The sequence below is a fragment of the Rhizopus microsporus genome (assembly GCF_002708625.1).
Source record: "Rhizopus microsporus ATCC 52813 unplaced genomic scaffold scaffold_6, whole genome shotgun sequence".
Lineage (NCBI taxonomy): Eukaryota > Fungi > Mucoromycota > Mucoromycetes > Mucorales > Rhizopodaceae > Rhizopus > Rhizopus microsporus.
This window is the reverse complement of record NW_019671921.1, coordinates 496,651-510,181: the sequence shown is the minus strand read 5'-3', so window position 1 is coordinate 510,181 and position 13,531 is coordinate 496,651. Positions and strand designations below refer to the sequence as shown.

The following is a 13,531-nucleotide window of genomic DNA, read 5'->3' as shown; positions in this document are numbered from 1 at the left end:
AAAAAAAAAAAAAAAAAACTTGTTTTTTATGCTAAAATTTTCATACAGCCATCAAAAGCATGAGATAATAGTAAATTAAACCCCGCATGTGGAATCACACATTTCTTTTGGGATAAAGAATAATAGGTTGCATCCATCAGTAAAGGAAGAAGACATTGCAGCAAAAGCCTGAGAATAAGTTCGGTAAGCTACTGTTTAAGCACTTGGCATAGAGTAACCATTGCCTATTTATAGACCTAATGCTATCAATGTAAATTTATTATTCCTAGTGTGCACGGTTAATTGACCTTGGACAAGTATACAAATCCATTATGATTGACAAAGATGTCGAGAGCTAAAGTAGTTTTTTTTTCTCATTCCTAATAACAGTACCTTTTCATTTTTATCCAAGGTCTTTCCAAAAAAGGATATCTTCTTATGATATTCGAGTACCATAACATATTCCTTATGTATTCAATTTTGGTCAATACACTATGATTAGGGTGATGAAGTTAAATATCAGTAAAGATTTCGATGGGAAAGATGATTAGTTCATCTCTCTATTAGATTTCTTCATATCAGTGAAGATAAAGCCTATATGGAACTGTTTACAAGAGGCTACAAAGCGAGCATAATCTGAGAAAATCTTTTCAAAAATAAAAAAAAGGCCAGCAGAGAGACTATTCATATCTATTCTATAAAACATTTCTTTGTTACTTAAGGAGCAAAGCTAATTGTATATGTGAAACTGAAATGGTTAGTCTCTATTTATAATATGATGATGATTTCATATAATTATCAAATAATTATATCAGATAACAACAGTAACAGTACTATGGAATATATTTAAAAAGAGAGTACAATGCTATTCTAAAAGATATTAAGCCCAGTATGCCCATAGAAGGCACCAAGAATGGTTTGTAGCTATCCAATTTAGGGAGTAAGGCTGTGGAGATAGTCTTTTAGGTAGTCATCTTTTTAGTTGAAATTTTCCACCTGTCACGAGTTGTTCTATTTCCATTAAAAACAAAAACAAAAATTAATGCATATTTAACCGTCTTCTTCCTTTTCTACTTTCTTTTGTATGAAAATTCTATTACTTATACTCTCATGCATCATCCTACCCATTTACGCCTACCGAATTGGAGCTGGCATATCTGATATCACTGGCCCAATTGCTCAAATAATGTTGATGGGCTATGCTAAACGAGGACAAACCGGCCAGGGAATCTTACAACGACTATGGTCGAGAGCATTCATTATTGAAGATGAACGTATCAGACTCGTCTTTGTCAATACAGATACTCAATCCATGGGCGATATTGTCAAAAAAAGGGTCGTACAAAAGTTACAAACACTTTATGGCGATCTGTATACCGAAAAGAATATCATGCTATCGAGTACGCATTCACATAGTGGAATGGGTGGATATTTACAACACAGTAAGGTCGATTTACATCCATCATTTATATTTATCTGATCAATTGTTTTCACTAGCCTTGTATGAGATATCTGTCCTGGGTTGGATAGAAGAGACTGTGGTACCAATGGTGGATGGCATTGTGCAATCCATTGTGGATGCTCACGATAACCTTCAGGAGGGAACTATCACAATTTCACAGGGAGAATTGCTTCATTCAAATATCAATAGATCACCTCAATCCTATTTACTGAATCCTAAAGAAGAAAGAGACCAGTATCAGTATAACGTGGATAAAATCATGACCGTCTTGGGTTTCAAGTCCAAATTGGGGCATAATGTGGGACTTGTGAGCTGGTGCGTTGTAAGAGAGAGAGGATAAAGTGACTGACAACTGATCGCTCTGTTTAGGTTTCCTGTTCACGGGGTATCAGTTAACAATACCAACCGTCTTATCAATGGAGATAACAAAGGCTACGCTGCTTATCTCGCAGAAAAAATAATGCTGCGGAATCAAGCTAGTTTCATAGCTGCATTTGCTCAAAGTAATGAGGGCGATGTCAGCCCAAATACCCTTGGTGCTTACTGCACTGGTACTGACATACCATGTGATGGATCTCGGGACGACATTTGTCCTGAAAACAGCGAGTGTTATGGAAGGTGAGTGAATCACTCCCTATATTTGGTTAGCATCACTCACATCATCTAAAAAAGGGGGCCAGGTTGGAAGATAAGTGACCTTGAATCCAATCGTATCATTGGTGAAAACCAAGCATTGAAGGCATTGGAGCTGTTTCGACAAGGAACCCCACTGACAGCTGTTCAGCTGGATTATGCACAGCTTTACTGGGATATTACAAAGTCAGTGGTGACAGACAAATTTGGTAATCAAGCTCATACCTGTTACCCTGCCATGGTAAGTACCATGAACAGGCTAAAGCACATGTACTGATTCATTCTCTACTTCTCTTAGGGTTATGCATTTGGTAAATATATATATATATATATCGCTATCTCCAGTTAATTACTGGTCTAACTTCTTTATATCTACAGCTGCTGGTACGACGGATGGACCTGCACTTAACGGATTTTATCAAAACAGGACTACAGGTACCTTTTTTTGGGACATTGTGAAAGACATTGTCCATAAGCCAACTAAGGAACAAATCCGATGTCAAGCTCCCAAGCCCATCTTGCTGGATACGGGCGAAATGTCTATTCGATCGCATACCTGGCAGCCGGAGGTTCTAGACATTCAGTTATTTCGAATTGGCAATGTATACATTTATGCGGTCCCCTCCGAATTTACAACCATGAGTGGTCGAAGGTTAAGAAAGGCAATTAAGCAAGCATTAATAAAGCATCATTTGGGAAATGAAGATACCGTTGTTATTCACTCTGGTCCAGCAAATGGGTATGCTGTAAGTTAGAAGAAAAAAAAAGTATATAAAAGAATACAAGGTTCATCTTTTTATTTACATAGTCTTACTGCACAACTTATGAAGAATATCAACATCAGAGATACGAAGGTGCATCTGTAAGGTAACCTTTATTGATAAAAGGCTTGTACATTGATTTTTTTTTCTTTCCTTCAGACACCCTATGGGCCTCATACCTTACAGGCCTACATTGATGCATTTGAAAAGCTTGTGTTCATGATGGCAAATCCAACTGATCACTCGATTCACTCTGAAATTCTCCCAGACTTTACAAATCGCTCCTTTAACTTTGCTCCTCCTTATCGTTCAGATCAACCTCACCCCTTTAGATCATTTGGTGACGTTTTGATCGATGTCCCCTTTTTACGGTACAATAGACACTCAAAACCGATCATCTCTGCCTTGTTTGTTGCTGCCAACCCACGTAACGATCCGATGCTTGGAAAGACGTTCTTGACAGTAGAGAGAAAGGTGAATGGTAACTGGGAGATAGTGCGTACAGACAATGATTATGATACTAGGTACATATATACATTTGACCTTGTCTTTTTTCTTATTTAACTTTTTTATTAGATTCTACTGGCAATACAAGTATCCACTCCTAGGTATGTCCGAGGCATTGATTGAGTGGCATGTAGATAGCTCTGTAGAGCCAGGAACCTATCGATTAGGTTACTTTGGAAATAATAGAACACCATTTCGCAAGTAAGACACATATATATCCTTGCATAATATGTTTATATTTTAACATGGATTCATTAGGACCATTACATCCCATCATGGATATTCTAGAGAATTTGTTATACTTGACAATTAAAACCATTTGTACACATAAAAACAGCTTTTATTTTATTTATATCTAAGCTTCACTAGAGTCTTCTTTTCTTGGCTTGAAACACTTGGGCATTTGATAAACAGGGATTTCCTTTCTATCAGATCCTTGTTCAAAGTTGGGTGGTTTAGAAACCAAACCCAAGATTTCAAACATCTTTTTGTCGTCATTCATCTCATTGTTGGGTGTTGTGAGTAATTTATCGCCTGTGAAAATGGAGTTTGCACCAGCCATGAAACAAAGGGCTTGTTCAGGAATGCTGAATCGAACACGACCAGCAGATAAACGGACCATAGATTTAGGCATGACAATACGAGCTGTGGCAATCATACGAACCATCTCAAACACGGACACAGGTTCTTGCTTTTCTAAGGGAGTACCGGGAACAGCCAAAAGAGCGTTCACTGGGACACTCTCGGGGTGTTGAGGTAAGGTAGATAAAGTGTGTAGTAATCCAACACGATCTTCTTCTCTTTCTCCTAATCCAATGATACCTCCAGAACAGACAGAAATGCCTGCCTTTTGTGCATTGTTGATCGTTTCTAAACGTTCGTCGTATGTACGTGTGGTAATAATCTATATTGAGACGTGAGCATTTTTGCTTGTATAAAAAAAAAAAAAAACTTACCTTGGGATAGAATTCACGAGAAGTATCCAAGTTATGGTTGTACGCGGTTAAACCGGCATCCTTCAACTGTTTGGCTTGTTCCTCATTCAACATACCTAATGTACAACAAACTTCCATACCCATTGAACTAAACACGGTTTAGAGACCAGTCATTCTAACAACCTCTTTTTTTCTCTCTTACCGAATCACTTTGACATGATCTAAAATCTTGTTAAAGTTTGATTTACGTCCAGCCAAATCTCTCCAAGCAGCACCCATACAGAATCTACACCAGTGACCCACATCAGTACACATAGATGAAGAAGGGGGTCAGTTTGACTTACCTTGTGCTACCAGCATCTTTTGCTCTTTGAGCAGCGTAGAGGATCTCATCAGAATCGAGTAACTTTTGAGCCTTTACGCCTGTCTTGTAACGAGAAGATTGTGGGCAATATTTACAGTCTTCAGTACATCCACCTGTCTTGATGGATAACAAGGTACATTGCTGGACTTCTCTGCCGTTAAAATTCTCACGGTGGACTTTAGCCTAAAAGCGATGTGAATGGGTCAATTCAACTTACGATAGATACTAATACTTACACCATAATATAACAAATCCATCAAGGGAGAATCATAAATGGCTTGAATTTCTTCTCTTGTCCAATCATTTCTCATGGGGGTGCCAGCATGTAAGGCAGCAGCTGATAAGGATTCAGTGGCAGTTTTTTGAGTGACACTGGCAAGACGTGAGGGCAAAGTGGTTGAAAAGGATCTTGTCTGTGTCAGTGGTCTGATGAGTAAGCGAAAGGACATGGTGGCTAAAGTAACAAAGAGAGAGAGAGAGAGAGAGAGAGAGAGAGAAGGAAAAGAAAAGAAAAGGTGAAAGAACGCGCTTATCGTTGATAAAAAAATTGGGGGGCCGGGATTTCAAATAATGTGAAAAGCACTTGTATTTCAGATTAGATCGATATTACAAACAATAAAAAAGGCGTTGTGTAGAAATACACACAAGGCCGTGTCTAGGAGCGACGTTGGAGCACATTAATAGGCTTCAAAAAGAATATGAATATGCTCGCTTTATTCGATACATGTTGTATTTCATCATTCTCGCTTAAGCTATCATTTTACAGCAATAATTTTGTTTATATAAGCATATTTGAGAACAAACACAATCTTTTAGATATATTTGATAGTTAAACAAGAGTATTTAGAAAGAGTTGGGCCCAGTTTGATAGAAATTGAGCAGACAGAGTTTCTTATTTACGTGGGTGAAGAAAAGATGTTTGTTTCATGAGCTTATCAATTAATCTAATCACTGTTTTACAAACAAAAAAAGAGACATCGATTTATGACAAACAGTGAATGTTCAGATAAAGAAATATTTCATAAAAGGAAAAAGACAGATCCGTGAGTATTTGTTCATCTGTTATTCCAGAAACTGTCAACAATAAACTCATCCAGGTCCGCCGGGCTATTTCTTTTTCCTTTTTTTCTCTTTCTCTTTTCTTCTTTCAAAAATGCCAACTTCATTTCTACCGACACGCGCGTTTCAGGCATATCAAATATTTGCAGCCAATACAAATGTAGGAAAGACCATATTTGCAACTGGCTTATGTAGAGCTGCCGCCATTATGGCCGAACAAAACAATAGAGACGTATTTTATGTCAAGCCTGTACAAACTGGTTTCCCGATGGACAGTGATGAAAGGTAGAAAAAGAAGAGTATATTATCATACAAGATATAAACGGCGTATAGGCATGTCAAAACATATAACAACTCGTTACTATTGAAGACTAGTACTCTCTATACGTATCCAGATCCAGTCAGTCCTCACATAGCTACAGACAAGGTAATCTATTTTGTTTATTATGTCTTCAATTACTCATGTATTGTAGCCACCTAAAGACGAGGAAGTGCTTGAAAATGTAAAGCGACAGATACTAGACTATGTACAACAACAAAAGTCCAATGGGAGCTATTTATTCTTGGAGACAGCAGGTGGCATTCATAGCCCTGTTATGTCTGGTAACACTTATTATTGAACAAAGGAGATGACAGTACAGTAATGAAGATCATGTAGGCACACCACAGGCTGATTTTTACAGAAGCCTGAGATTACCCACAATTCTGATCGGAGACAGTAATCTGGGTGGTATCTCCACTACTCTGACCTCCTTCGAATCTCTCAAATTGCGTGGGTACGACATTCCAACGGTTTTATTATTTGATCAATTGAGATACAAGAATCATGAGTTAATTCATCAGAGAGTTCATAAGGAGAGTCTTGTAGCTACCGTACCCAAGCCACCACCTATGCAAGATGATCCTGTAAAGGAACAAGAGTCAATGAAGAGATACTATGAACAATTAGACGAGCACTTGGTGCCCGTCATAAAGCATCTCGATTTGGAGCATCAAAAACGTTTTGACAGGTTAGAAAGTATGGCAGATAAATCCCGTGATGTCTTTTGGTGGCCATTCACTCAGCACAAACTGGTTGGGGATGTTACGGTGATTGATTCTGCTTACCAAGACAATTTCACCACGTATCAAAATAATCATCCGAAAGAAATGTTTGACAGCTGTGCCAGTTGGTGGACTCAAGGCTTGGGGCATGCTAACCCAGACCTTACGTTATCTGCTGCCTATGCTGCTGGACGATACGGACATGTCATTTTCCCTGAATCAACTAATGAAACAGCTCTTTCGTTGGCTGAAAAGGTTCTCGAAAAGGACACATGGGCATCGCGCGTTTTCTTTTCAGATAATGGCTCAACTGCCATGGAAGTCGCTCTCAAGATGGGCATGAGTGCTACGGCTAAACGTTATGGTTTTAATATCAAGGCACCTGTAGAAGTTCTGGGCATTGATGGTAGTTATCATGGTGACACAATTGGTGCTATGGACGCTTGTGCGCCCAACTTGTATAACGAGCAAGTCCAGTGGTATCAACCGAGAGGACACTGGCTGAAACCCCCATCTGTGCACATCTCTCACGGACGTCCCTTTGTACGCTTACCTTCCGAAATGGCTCCTCAAGGGTCCAACAAGTTCTATAAGCCATTGGATGACATTTATTCTTTAAAAGAAGATAAAGAGTTGACCAAGATTTACTCAGACTACATTCGTCATGAACTAAAGTCTCTTGGGGCACAGAATCGTCGTATAGGTGCCTTGCTTATGGAACCTGTCTTGATGGGCGCTGGTGGTATGATCTTTGTTGATCCTCTCTTTCAACGCACTTTAGTCGATATTGTAAGAAATGAAGGTTCTGAATTACTTTATGGTGTCAAGAATAGTCAAGAGGATGGCTGGAAGGGTTTGCCTGTGATATTTGATGAAGTGTTTAGTGGGTGGTACAGACTAGGCCGTAGATCGGCTTCTGAATTCTTGGGAGTGGTAAAATTTAATCTAACTTTCACCCCAACAATTATTTTAATTTGACTTTGTAGAATCCAGATATTACCGCTTATGCAAAGACATTGACAGGTGGTCTATTGCCTTTAGCCTTAACTGTGACCAAGGAATCAATCTATAATATATTTTTATCAAAGAATAAGCCAGATTGCTTGTTGCATGGTCATTCTTACACTGCTCATCCCATGGGCTGTGCTGTGGCCAAGACTTCTATTGAAACACTTGATCACTTATCAGAAACAAAATGGAATATCTTCCGCGACAATTGGAAGAAGCAGGACACTGTTTGGTCAATGTGGTCTCCTGCTGTTGTTGATCAATTGTCAAGATACAACAATGTAGAAAGTGTGATGGCATTAGGTTCAGTGCTGGCCGTAGAACTTAAAGATCAACATAAAGGTATTTTAACATCATGTTAAACACAATGTTCTTATGCCTCTTTTTTGTTAGGTTATGGATCCCTTGCTTCAAAGTCAATAGTTGAGCATTTACGCTCCGGTGTTTTCAAGAATGGCTTTGATGGTACAGAAAGAACAGGTGTTAATTTATTCGCTAGACCTCTTGGTAATGTCGTTTATCTCATGACCTCCCAGGTTACTACGCCTGAAGGAGTACGACAGTGTGAACAAGCGTTCTTGGAGGCAATTGAAAAGCACAATAAATTATAATAGACGATTTATGCTTTATAAAGAGATACAAACGTTACATTAATAAAAAAAAAGGGTGACTTATTAAGTGTATATATAAACTTTGCTCAGAGCGAATGAAGCGTCTGTTGACTTTTATCATGCTTACAGCCTAACTAGTTCAAACATTTAAACAAGGTGTGTCCTTTTCAAGAAAGAGAAAATGTACATGCGATGTTTGATGATAACTACGTTATGCTGCGTTGATTAAATAGAAAATTCTAATCATGTTGTAGGTTGTACCTTTGAGTGTTTTATGCAGTGATCCAGAAGAGTCACACTTATTTTTGTGTCTCTATTCATTTTTTTATTTCTTCTCTTTCTTTCTTAAATACAGCAAACGCAATATGGCAAGATATGCAGTAATTTGTGCAAGTAATCAGAATCGTTCAATGGAAGCACATCATGTATTACAGTAACGTAAAGCCCAGTTAATTTACATGTATAAAGCCTTCCTTCTAATGATTTACATCAGAAAAAAGGGATTTAATGTAAACTCATATGGCACAGGTACCATGGTTCGTCTACCAGGGCCTTCTATTGATAAGCCAAACATTTATCCTTTTGGTACCCCTTATGAACAAGTATACCAAGAATTAAAAAGCAAAGATCCAAATCTTTATACACAGAACGGTCTCTTGAACATGTTGGATCGTAATAGAAAGACTAAACCAGCTCCTCAGCGATGGCATGAATCAAGAGAAGTGTTTGACGTGATCATCACTTGTGAGGAACGTTGCTTTGATGCAGTCGTAGAAGGTAAACTGCCTTAAAGGTCAAATAGAATAACATTGGGCTAATATCTCTCTTGACAGATCTAGTCAATCGAGGACAGAATCTTAATCAGAGTACACATGTGATCAATGTCGAAATTAAAGATAACCACGAAGATGCCTTATTAGGTGGTCGAGCTATATTGCAACTAGCACAAATGGTATAACAAGAAGAAGAAAAAAAAGAAGGATATGCTATTAGATACTAATTAAACACACACAGATAGAAGCATCTACTGATATTGATGCTGACATGGATGGTATCATTGAAGAGTTTACCTCAAGGAATCCAAGCTTCCCTATTCTACACACTGTAACATATTTTTGATTTATTAAAGATTTTTTCTTGCCCTTTTCTTTTTTTATTCCTTGTTTAAATTTATGACAGAGCTTGATGATGAAGAAGTGTCTTCTTCTTCCACTTTTGATCTGAGCCAATTGCCAAGTTCCTTTAAAAAGTTTCTTGACGACAATTCGATAGATCCAGCCATTTACACTGTAGTAGATCTGCCTCGATATTTTCGAATCAATACTAGCCTGCCAAAAGAAAAGTGGCCCACATTAGAAGGATTAAGAGAACAGTTCAAGACAGATCAAGTGCAAGAGATCAAAGGCATCAAAGGCTTCTTTAGTGTAAAATTAGACAATGTTCGCCTTTCCGACACTCAAGCGTATAGACTTTTTATAAATACAGTATAGAAACATAAAAAAGCTAACGATTACTTTAGGTATAAAGAATCTGCAATATTTGGCATAGATGTCAGCTCAGCCATTGCGGTAGAAGCATTATCCATCACCCAAGACGATCAAGTGCTAGATTTATGTTGTGCACCAGGAGCTAAATTATGCATGATTTCTAATCTGTTTGGAAAAGAAGGTGTAGGAACAGTGACAGGAGTTGACATTGCTGAGCATCGATTGTCCACTTGTCGGTCATTGCTAAAGAGATATAAAGTAGGAGAAAGGGTGCGTCTGTTCAAGGCAGATGGTACTACATTTTCTATACTTCCTCCTTCGCGAATAGGCAATAGAGTGATTCACGAAGAGCACGACAGTAAACGTCAAAAGACAGAGATTGTCAAACCATTCTGGGCACCTAAAACACTTCGATACGATAGACAGATAAATCATGGTGTATTATATGACAAAGTGCTAGTAGATGCAGAATGCACACATGATGGGTCTATAGCACATATTCTAAAGGTAAAGAAAGAAAGAAAAAAGAAAGGGGATATTCGTGTGCTTAATTCAAAAACTTTTAGTATGAAAAATGGGGTTGGGACTCTTTTGAAAAGAATTTTATGGACTCAAACAGACTAAACTCAATCACCGAGTTGCAGCGTAACTTAATGAAACAAGGCTGGAGGATGCTAAAGAAGGGAGGCATAATGGTCTATAGCACATGCTCACTAACCATCAGTCAGAATGAGGAAAATACAGCATGGTTTTTGACTGAGCATCCGGATGCTCAGATAGAAAAGATACCCAACTATGACATTCAATCTTCCCCTATCAAAAAACAGAATATAAACTATAAGCTTCAAGGTGCCCTGGAAGAGCACTGTGTACGATTTGATCCAATTGCAAGCTGTACAAGTGGTTTCTTTTTGGTCAAATTTGTCAAAAAGCTTTAATTGAACTATTTTTTGTCATAAATTTCACTTATGATGTCCCAATCTCTTTCAATAAACGTTCTTCCTTCCATCATACTTTCATCTGGTCCTACTTCATGCTCACTGCTTTGGGCTTCTTCTTCCAATGGCTCTTCACTCACTCGCTGCAACTCTTGTTCTATCGTCTGTTCTTCTTCATCTTCTTCTTTTGGCTCCAGTATGCCCAATTCAATTTCTTTGCCCAAGTCTTTCAAAAATCGATCTATACGTCGATGGTATCCAAAGAGAAGTTTATGTGATACTCTGACCATCGGTTTCTTTATATATCCTTGCTCTGTGACCTTGAGTGTCACTGCTCTTTCGCCTTGTACTGGCTCAATCGTCAAGGTCCAGGAGCCTGTAAAGATGGATGAAGAGCCAAAATTGGACTTTTCTTCTAATACTCTCAGCAGCTTTCTTTCAGGTTCCTGTTCGATATGGGTCACAATCGTTCGTTTATCTTTTTGTATGTCGAATTCAATAAATGTGGTTCTAGTCGTTTCTTCATATTTGTTCAGTTCGTTTTCTTCGTCGTCAACATGAATTTGATCCACATGAGAGCGCCAAGCAGGGTAATCTTCGACACTAGTTAAAATAGCCCATAATATTTCTGCGGTCGTACTGTACTTTATTGTACGGGTAACAATATGCTCTGAGGGTAAACAAAATCCAACGGTGTATAATGCAAGTGGTATAACAAGAATCAGTAGTAATATTCCAACAATGACTGTAACTATGCTCATGCTGAATTGTAATAATAAAGAGAAGAAAAAGAAAAAGAAAAAGGGAGCTTGATTTTATTTTTTTTTTTATTTTTGTTCTCACTTTACATATTCGTAGAGGAAAAAATTACTAAGCTTATCCATTGTATCTATTGATGTAGACTTGGTTTATTTGAAAAGAGAGGGGGAAAGAAAAAGAGGAGGGAAAAAATGCATTGACAGATCATCTGTATGTGTGTACTTCTAGATATAAATAGTGTCACTGCAGTCAAAAACAGGTGAAACACAGTAAGGGACTAGGTGTTTTAAAAGGGTACGAAATCTAGGTATACAACACTGTATTTGCCTTAAGCCACATCACACAACCTAATTTTTATTCTCAGTACAATTCTTGCATATTAACACACGGTTAGCCCCCTCCCTCTCTGTCTTTTTTCTTTTCCTTTACTTCGTGTGCAATGAGCCTAGTCGATGAAGCAACCACTGTAAAGAATAAACTGGTTCCACCTGATGTTCTTTTAAGAATATTCAAGTACTTGCCGGTACCAACACTCGCTAATGTGGCACTGGTGTCAAGAAGGTTTAAAGTCTTGGTATACGATGATGAAATTTGGGATGAAAAGTTACGCATTATACTCAAGAATGACACTGGCGCCCTTTCCAATATGCTAGGTAATAGAAACACTCACTCTATCGGTGATATACTGACAGCTTGGTCTACAATAGAGACAAACGGTGCCAAGGAAAATGGTTCGCTTATAGACGTCAAAAATATGATATACATCAACAATAAACCACTTAGTGCATTGATACCAGGCATGTCCACCGATTCTTTCCAGGCTCGTGCAAGAGCCAAATCGACTGGATTGTCTAAAGAGCGATTTAAGGAGCTTTATAGGTTACTCATGCCCTATTATGTGGATCTAAGAGACCATAACAAGGAATCAAACAAAGTGTTGCATGATTTTGGAAACCAGCCAGAAGTATGTGGACAGATTATCAACTTGCTTGTCGGGTTCGGTCAGTGTCATGTATTAGATGATTGGAAGCAGGTAATGATGACAAAAAAAAGGAACACAAGTATGCTTACAGACATTATAGTTGAATGAAGCTGTTGATGCATTATCACAATATTTCGAAAGTGCAGCACTCCATGAATTTGAAGTAGCCTATGATGCCCATGATGCAGATACCATGAGGACCTTTGCAAATGCATTAATCGCATTGAATGGTGGATCGATCTGTATGCAGACTTATATACAAAAGCACTCATTATTCTATGACAGCCCATATAAACCAGAAGACAATTTTGTGTAATTCCATTTGATCGTACTTACAATTATAAACTAAAGATCAATTTAGGGAATCACCAAATGATTTAGAACCATTCAAGAAACTGATGTTGTACATTACTGACGAACTCAAACAGAAATCGAGGCTGATTTATGATATATTCCCTGAAAAGATGGACATGTTTTATATGTTTACAGATAGTGTTTGAGGATGTGGTAAGGGACACAGTTATTGAAGTATGACAATTTTCAAACTAGCAGCAGATCGCGGAATTTGTTGCTCATTTACTAGGAAATGCGATACAAGCAAGCACACAAATTTACTTGAAGGCCATGTCCGTCGTCCTGAACTCGACAAAAAAAGTCATTGATGTGCTGACAAATGATGAAGATATCCCTCAAAAGATTGAAAAGGAGCGGGGAGTGAACTTATTGTTTAAATTCTTTTTACCATTTTTGGATGATTATCTTTATGAGGAAAGTCAGTTTACGGAAAAAGTGTCGCAGTTTTAATACGATACACGCACTACACTCACACATAATTCAGTTTCGTACGAAAATGTAAATAACCTTCCGCAAATTTTGTACCAAATGTTTGGAAAGCCATTGCTCATCCCCTTCAGTGTTTGGAGACTCCATGTTTACAAAGAATAAGCTTTGACATGTTTATTAACAGAATATAAAGTAAAAAAGAAAAATCAATATTTCGTC

At 38.0% G+C, this 13,531-nt stretch overlaps 7 protein-coding genes across 7 annotated transcripts; 5 read left to right on the top strand and 2 right to left on the bottom strand.

Moving 5' to 3' along the window:
- Positions 1–1,063: 1,063 nt before the first annotated feature.
- RHIMIDRAFT_201527 (Neutral/alkaline nonlysosomal ceramidase) lies at positions 1,064–3,547 on the top strand (the record flags this gene model as incomplete). The annotated part of the gene is made up of 9 exons (XM_023606550.1): positions 1,064–1,421; positions 1,477–1,756; positions 1,811–2,059; positions 2,114–2,315; positions 2,373–2,385; positions 2,453–2,820; positions 2,883–2,936; positions 2,995–3,359; positions 3,412–3,547. The coding sequence occupies 9 exons, from the start codon at positions 1,064–1,066 to the stop codon at positions 3,545–3,547; spliced, it is 2,025 nt and encodes a 674-aa protein (XP_023467251.1).
- Positions 3,548–3,697: 150 nt separating this feature from the next.
- RHIMIDRAFT_201258 (biotin synthase) lies at positions 3,698–4,952 on the bottom strand (the record flags this gene model as incomplete). The annotated part of the gene is made up of 5 exons (XM_023606520.1): positions 3,698–4,246; positions 4,299–4,425; positions 4,480–4,563; positions 4,622–4,824; positions 4,878–4,952. The coding sequence occupies 5 exons, from the start codon at positions 4,950–4,952 to the stop codon at positions 3,698–3,700; spliced, it is 1,038 nt and encodes a 345-aa protein (XP_023467250.1).
- An 835-nt stretch (positions 4,953–5,787) lies between these two features.
- On the top strand, positions 5,788–8,421 carry RHIMIDRAFT_279668 (PLP-dependent transferase). Its single transcript, XM_023612861.1, has 6 exons — positions 5,788–5,985; positions 6,034–6,127; positions 6,174–6,303; positions 6,359–7,677; positions 7,731–8,094; positions 8,146–8,421. Exons 1-6 carry the CDS (start codon positions 5,795–5,797, stop codon positions 8,361–8,363), a joined length of 2,316 nt encoding a protein of 771 aa, XP_023467249.1. The 5' UTR covers positions 5,788–5,794; the 3' UTR covers positions 8,364–8,421.
- Positions 8,422–8,728: 307 nt separating this feature from the next.
- RHIMIDRAFT_287374 (RNA polymerase II subunit A C-terminal domain phosphatase SSU72) lies at positions 8,729–9,482 on the top strand (the record flags this gene model as incomplete). The annotated part of the gene is made up of 4 exons (XM_023613466.1): positions 8,729–8,796; positions 8,857–9,140; positions 9,197–9,315; positions 9,378–9,482. 4 exons carry the CDS (start codon positions 8,729–8,731, stop codon positions 9,480–9,482), a joined length of 576 nt encoding a protein of 191 aa, XP_023467248.1.
- A 53-nt stretch (positions 9,483–9,535) lies between these two features.
- Positions 9,536–10,788, top strand: RHIMIDRAFT_236593 (S-adenosyl-L-methionine-dependent methyltransferase; the record flags this gene model as incomplete). The annotated part of the gene is made up of 3 exons (XM_023608587.1): positions 9,536–9,825; positions 9,883–10,357; positions 10,417–10,788. The coding sequence occupies 3 exons, from the start codon at positions 9,536–9,538 to the stop codon at positions 10,786–10,788; spliced, it is 1,137 nt and encodes a 378-aa protein (XP_023467247.1).
- Positions 10,789–10,812: 24 nt separating this feature from the next.
- Positions 10,813–11,549, bottom strand: RHIMIDRAFT_236592 (uncharacterized protein; the record flags this gene model as incomplete). The annotated part of the gene is made up of 2 exons (XM_023608586.1): positions 10,813–10,833; positions 10,881–11,549. The coding sequence occupies 2 exons, from the start codon at positions 11,547–11,549 to the stop codon at positions 10,813–10,815; spliced, it is 690 nt and encodes a 229-aa protein (XP_023467246.1).
- Positions 11,550–11,986: 437 nt separating this feature from the next.
- Positions 11,987–13,333, top strand: RHIMIDRAFT_236591 (uncharacterized protein; the record flags this gene model as incomplete). The annotated part of the gene is made up of 4 exons (XM_023608585.1): positions 11,987–12,580; positions 12,630–12,841; positions 12,891–13,023; positions 13,079–13,333. 4 exons carry the CDS (start codon positions 11,987–11,989, stop codon positions 13,331–13,333), a joined length of 1,194 nt encoding a protein of 397 aa, XP_023467245.1.
- Between the last annotated feature and the right edge of the window lie 198 nt (positions 13,334–13,531).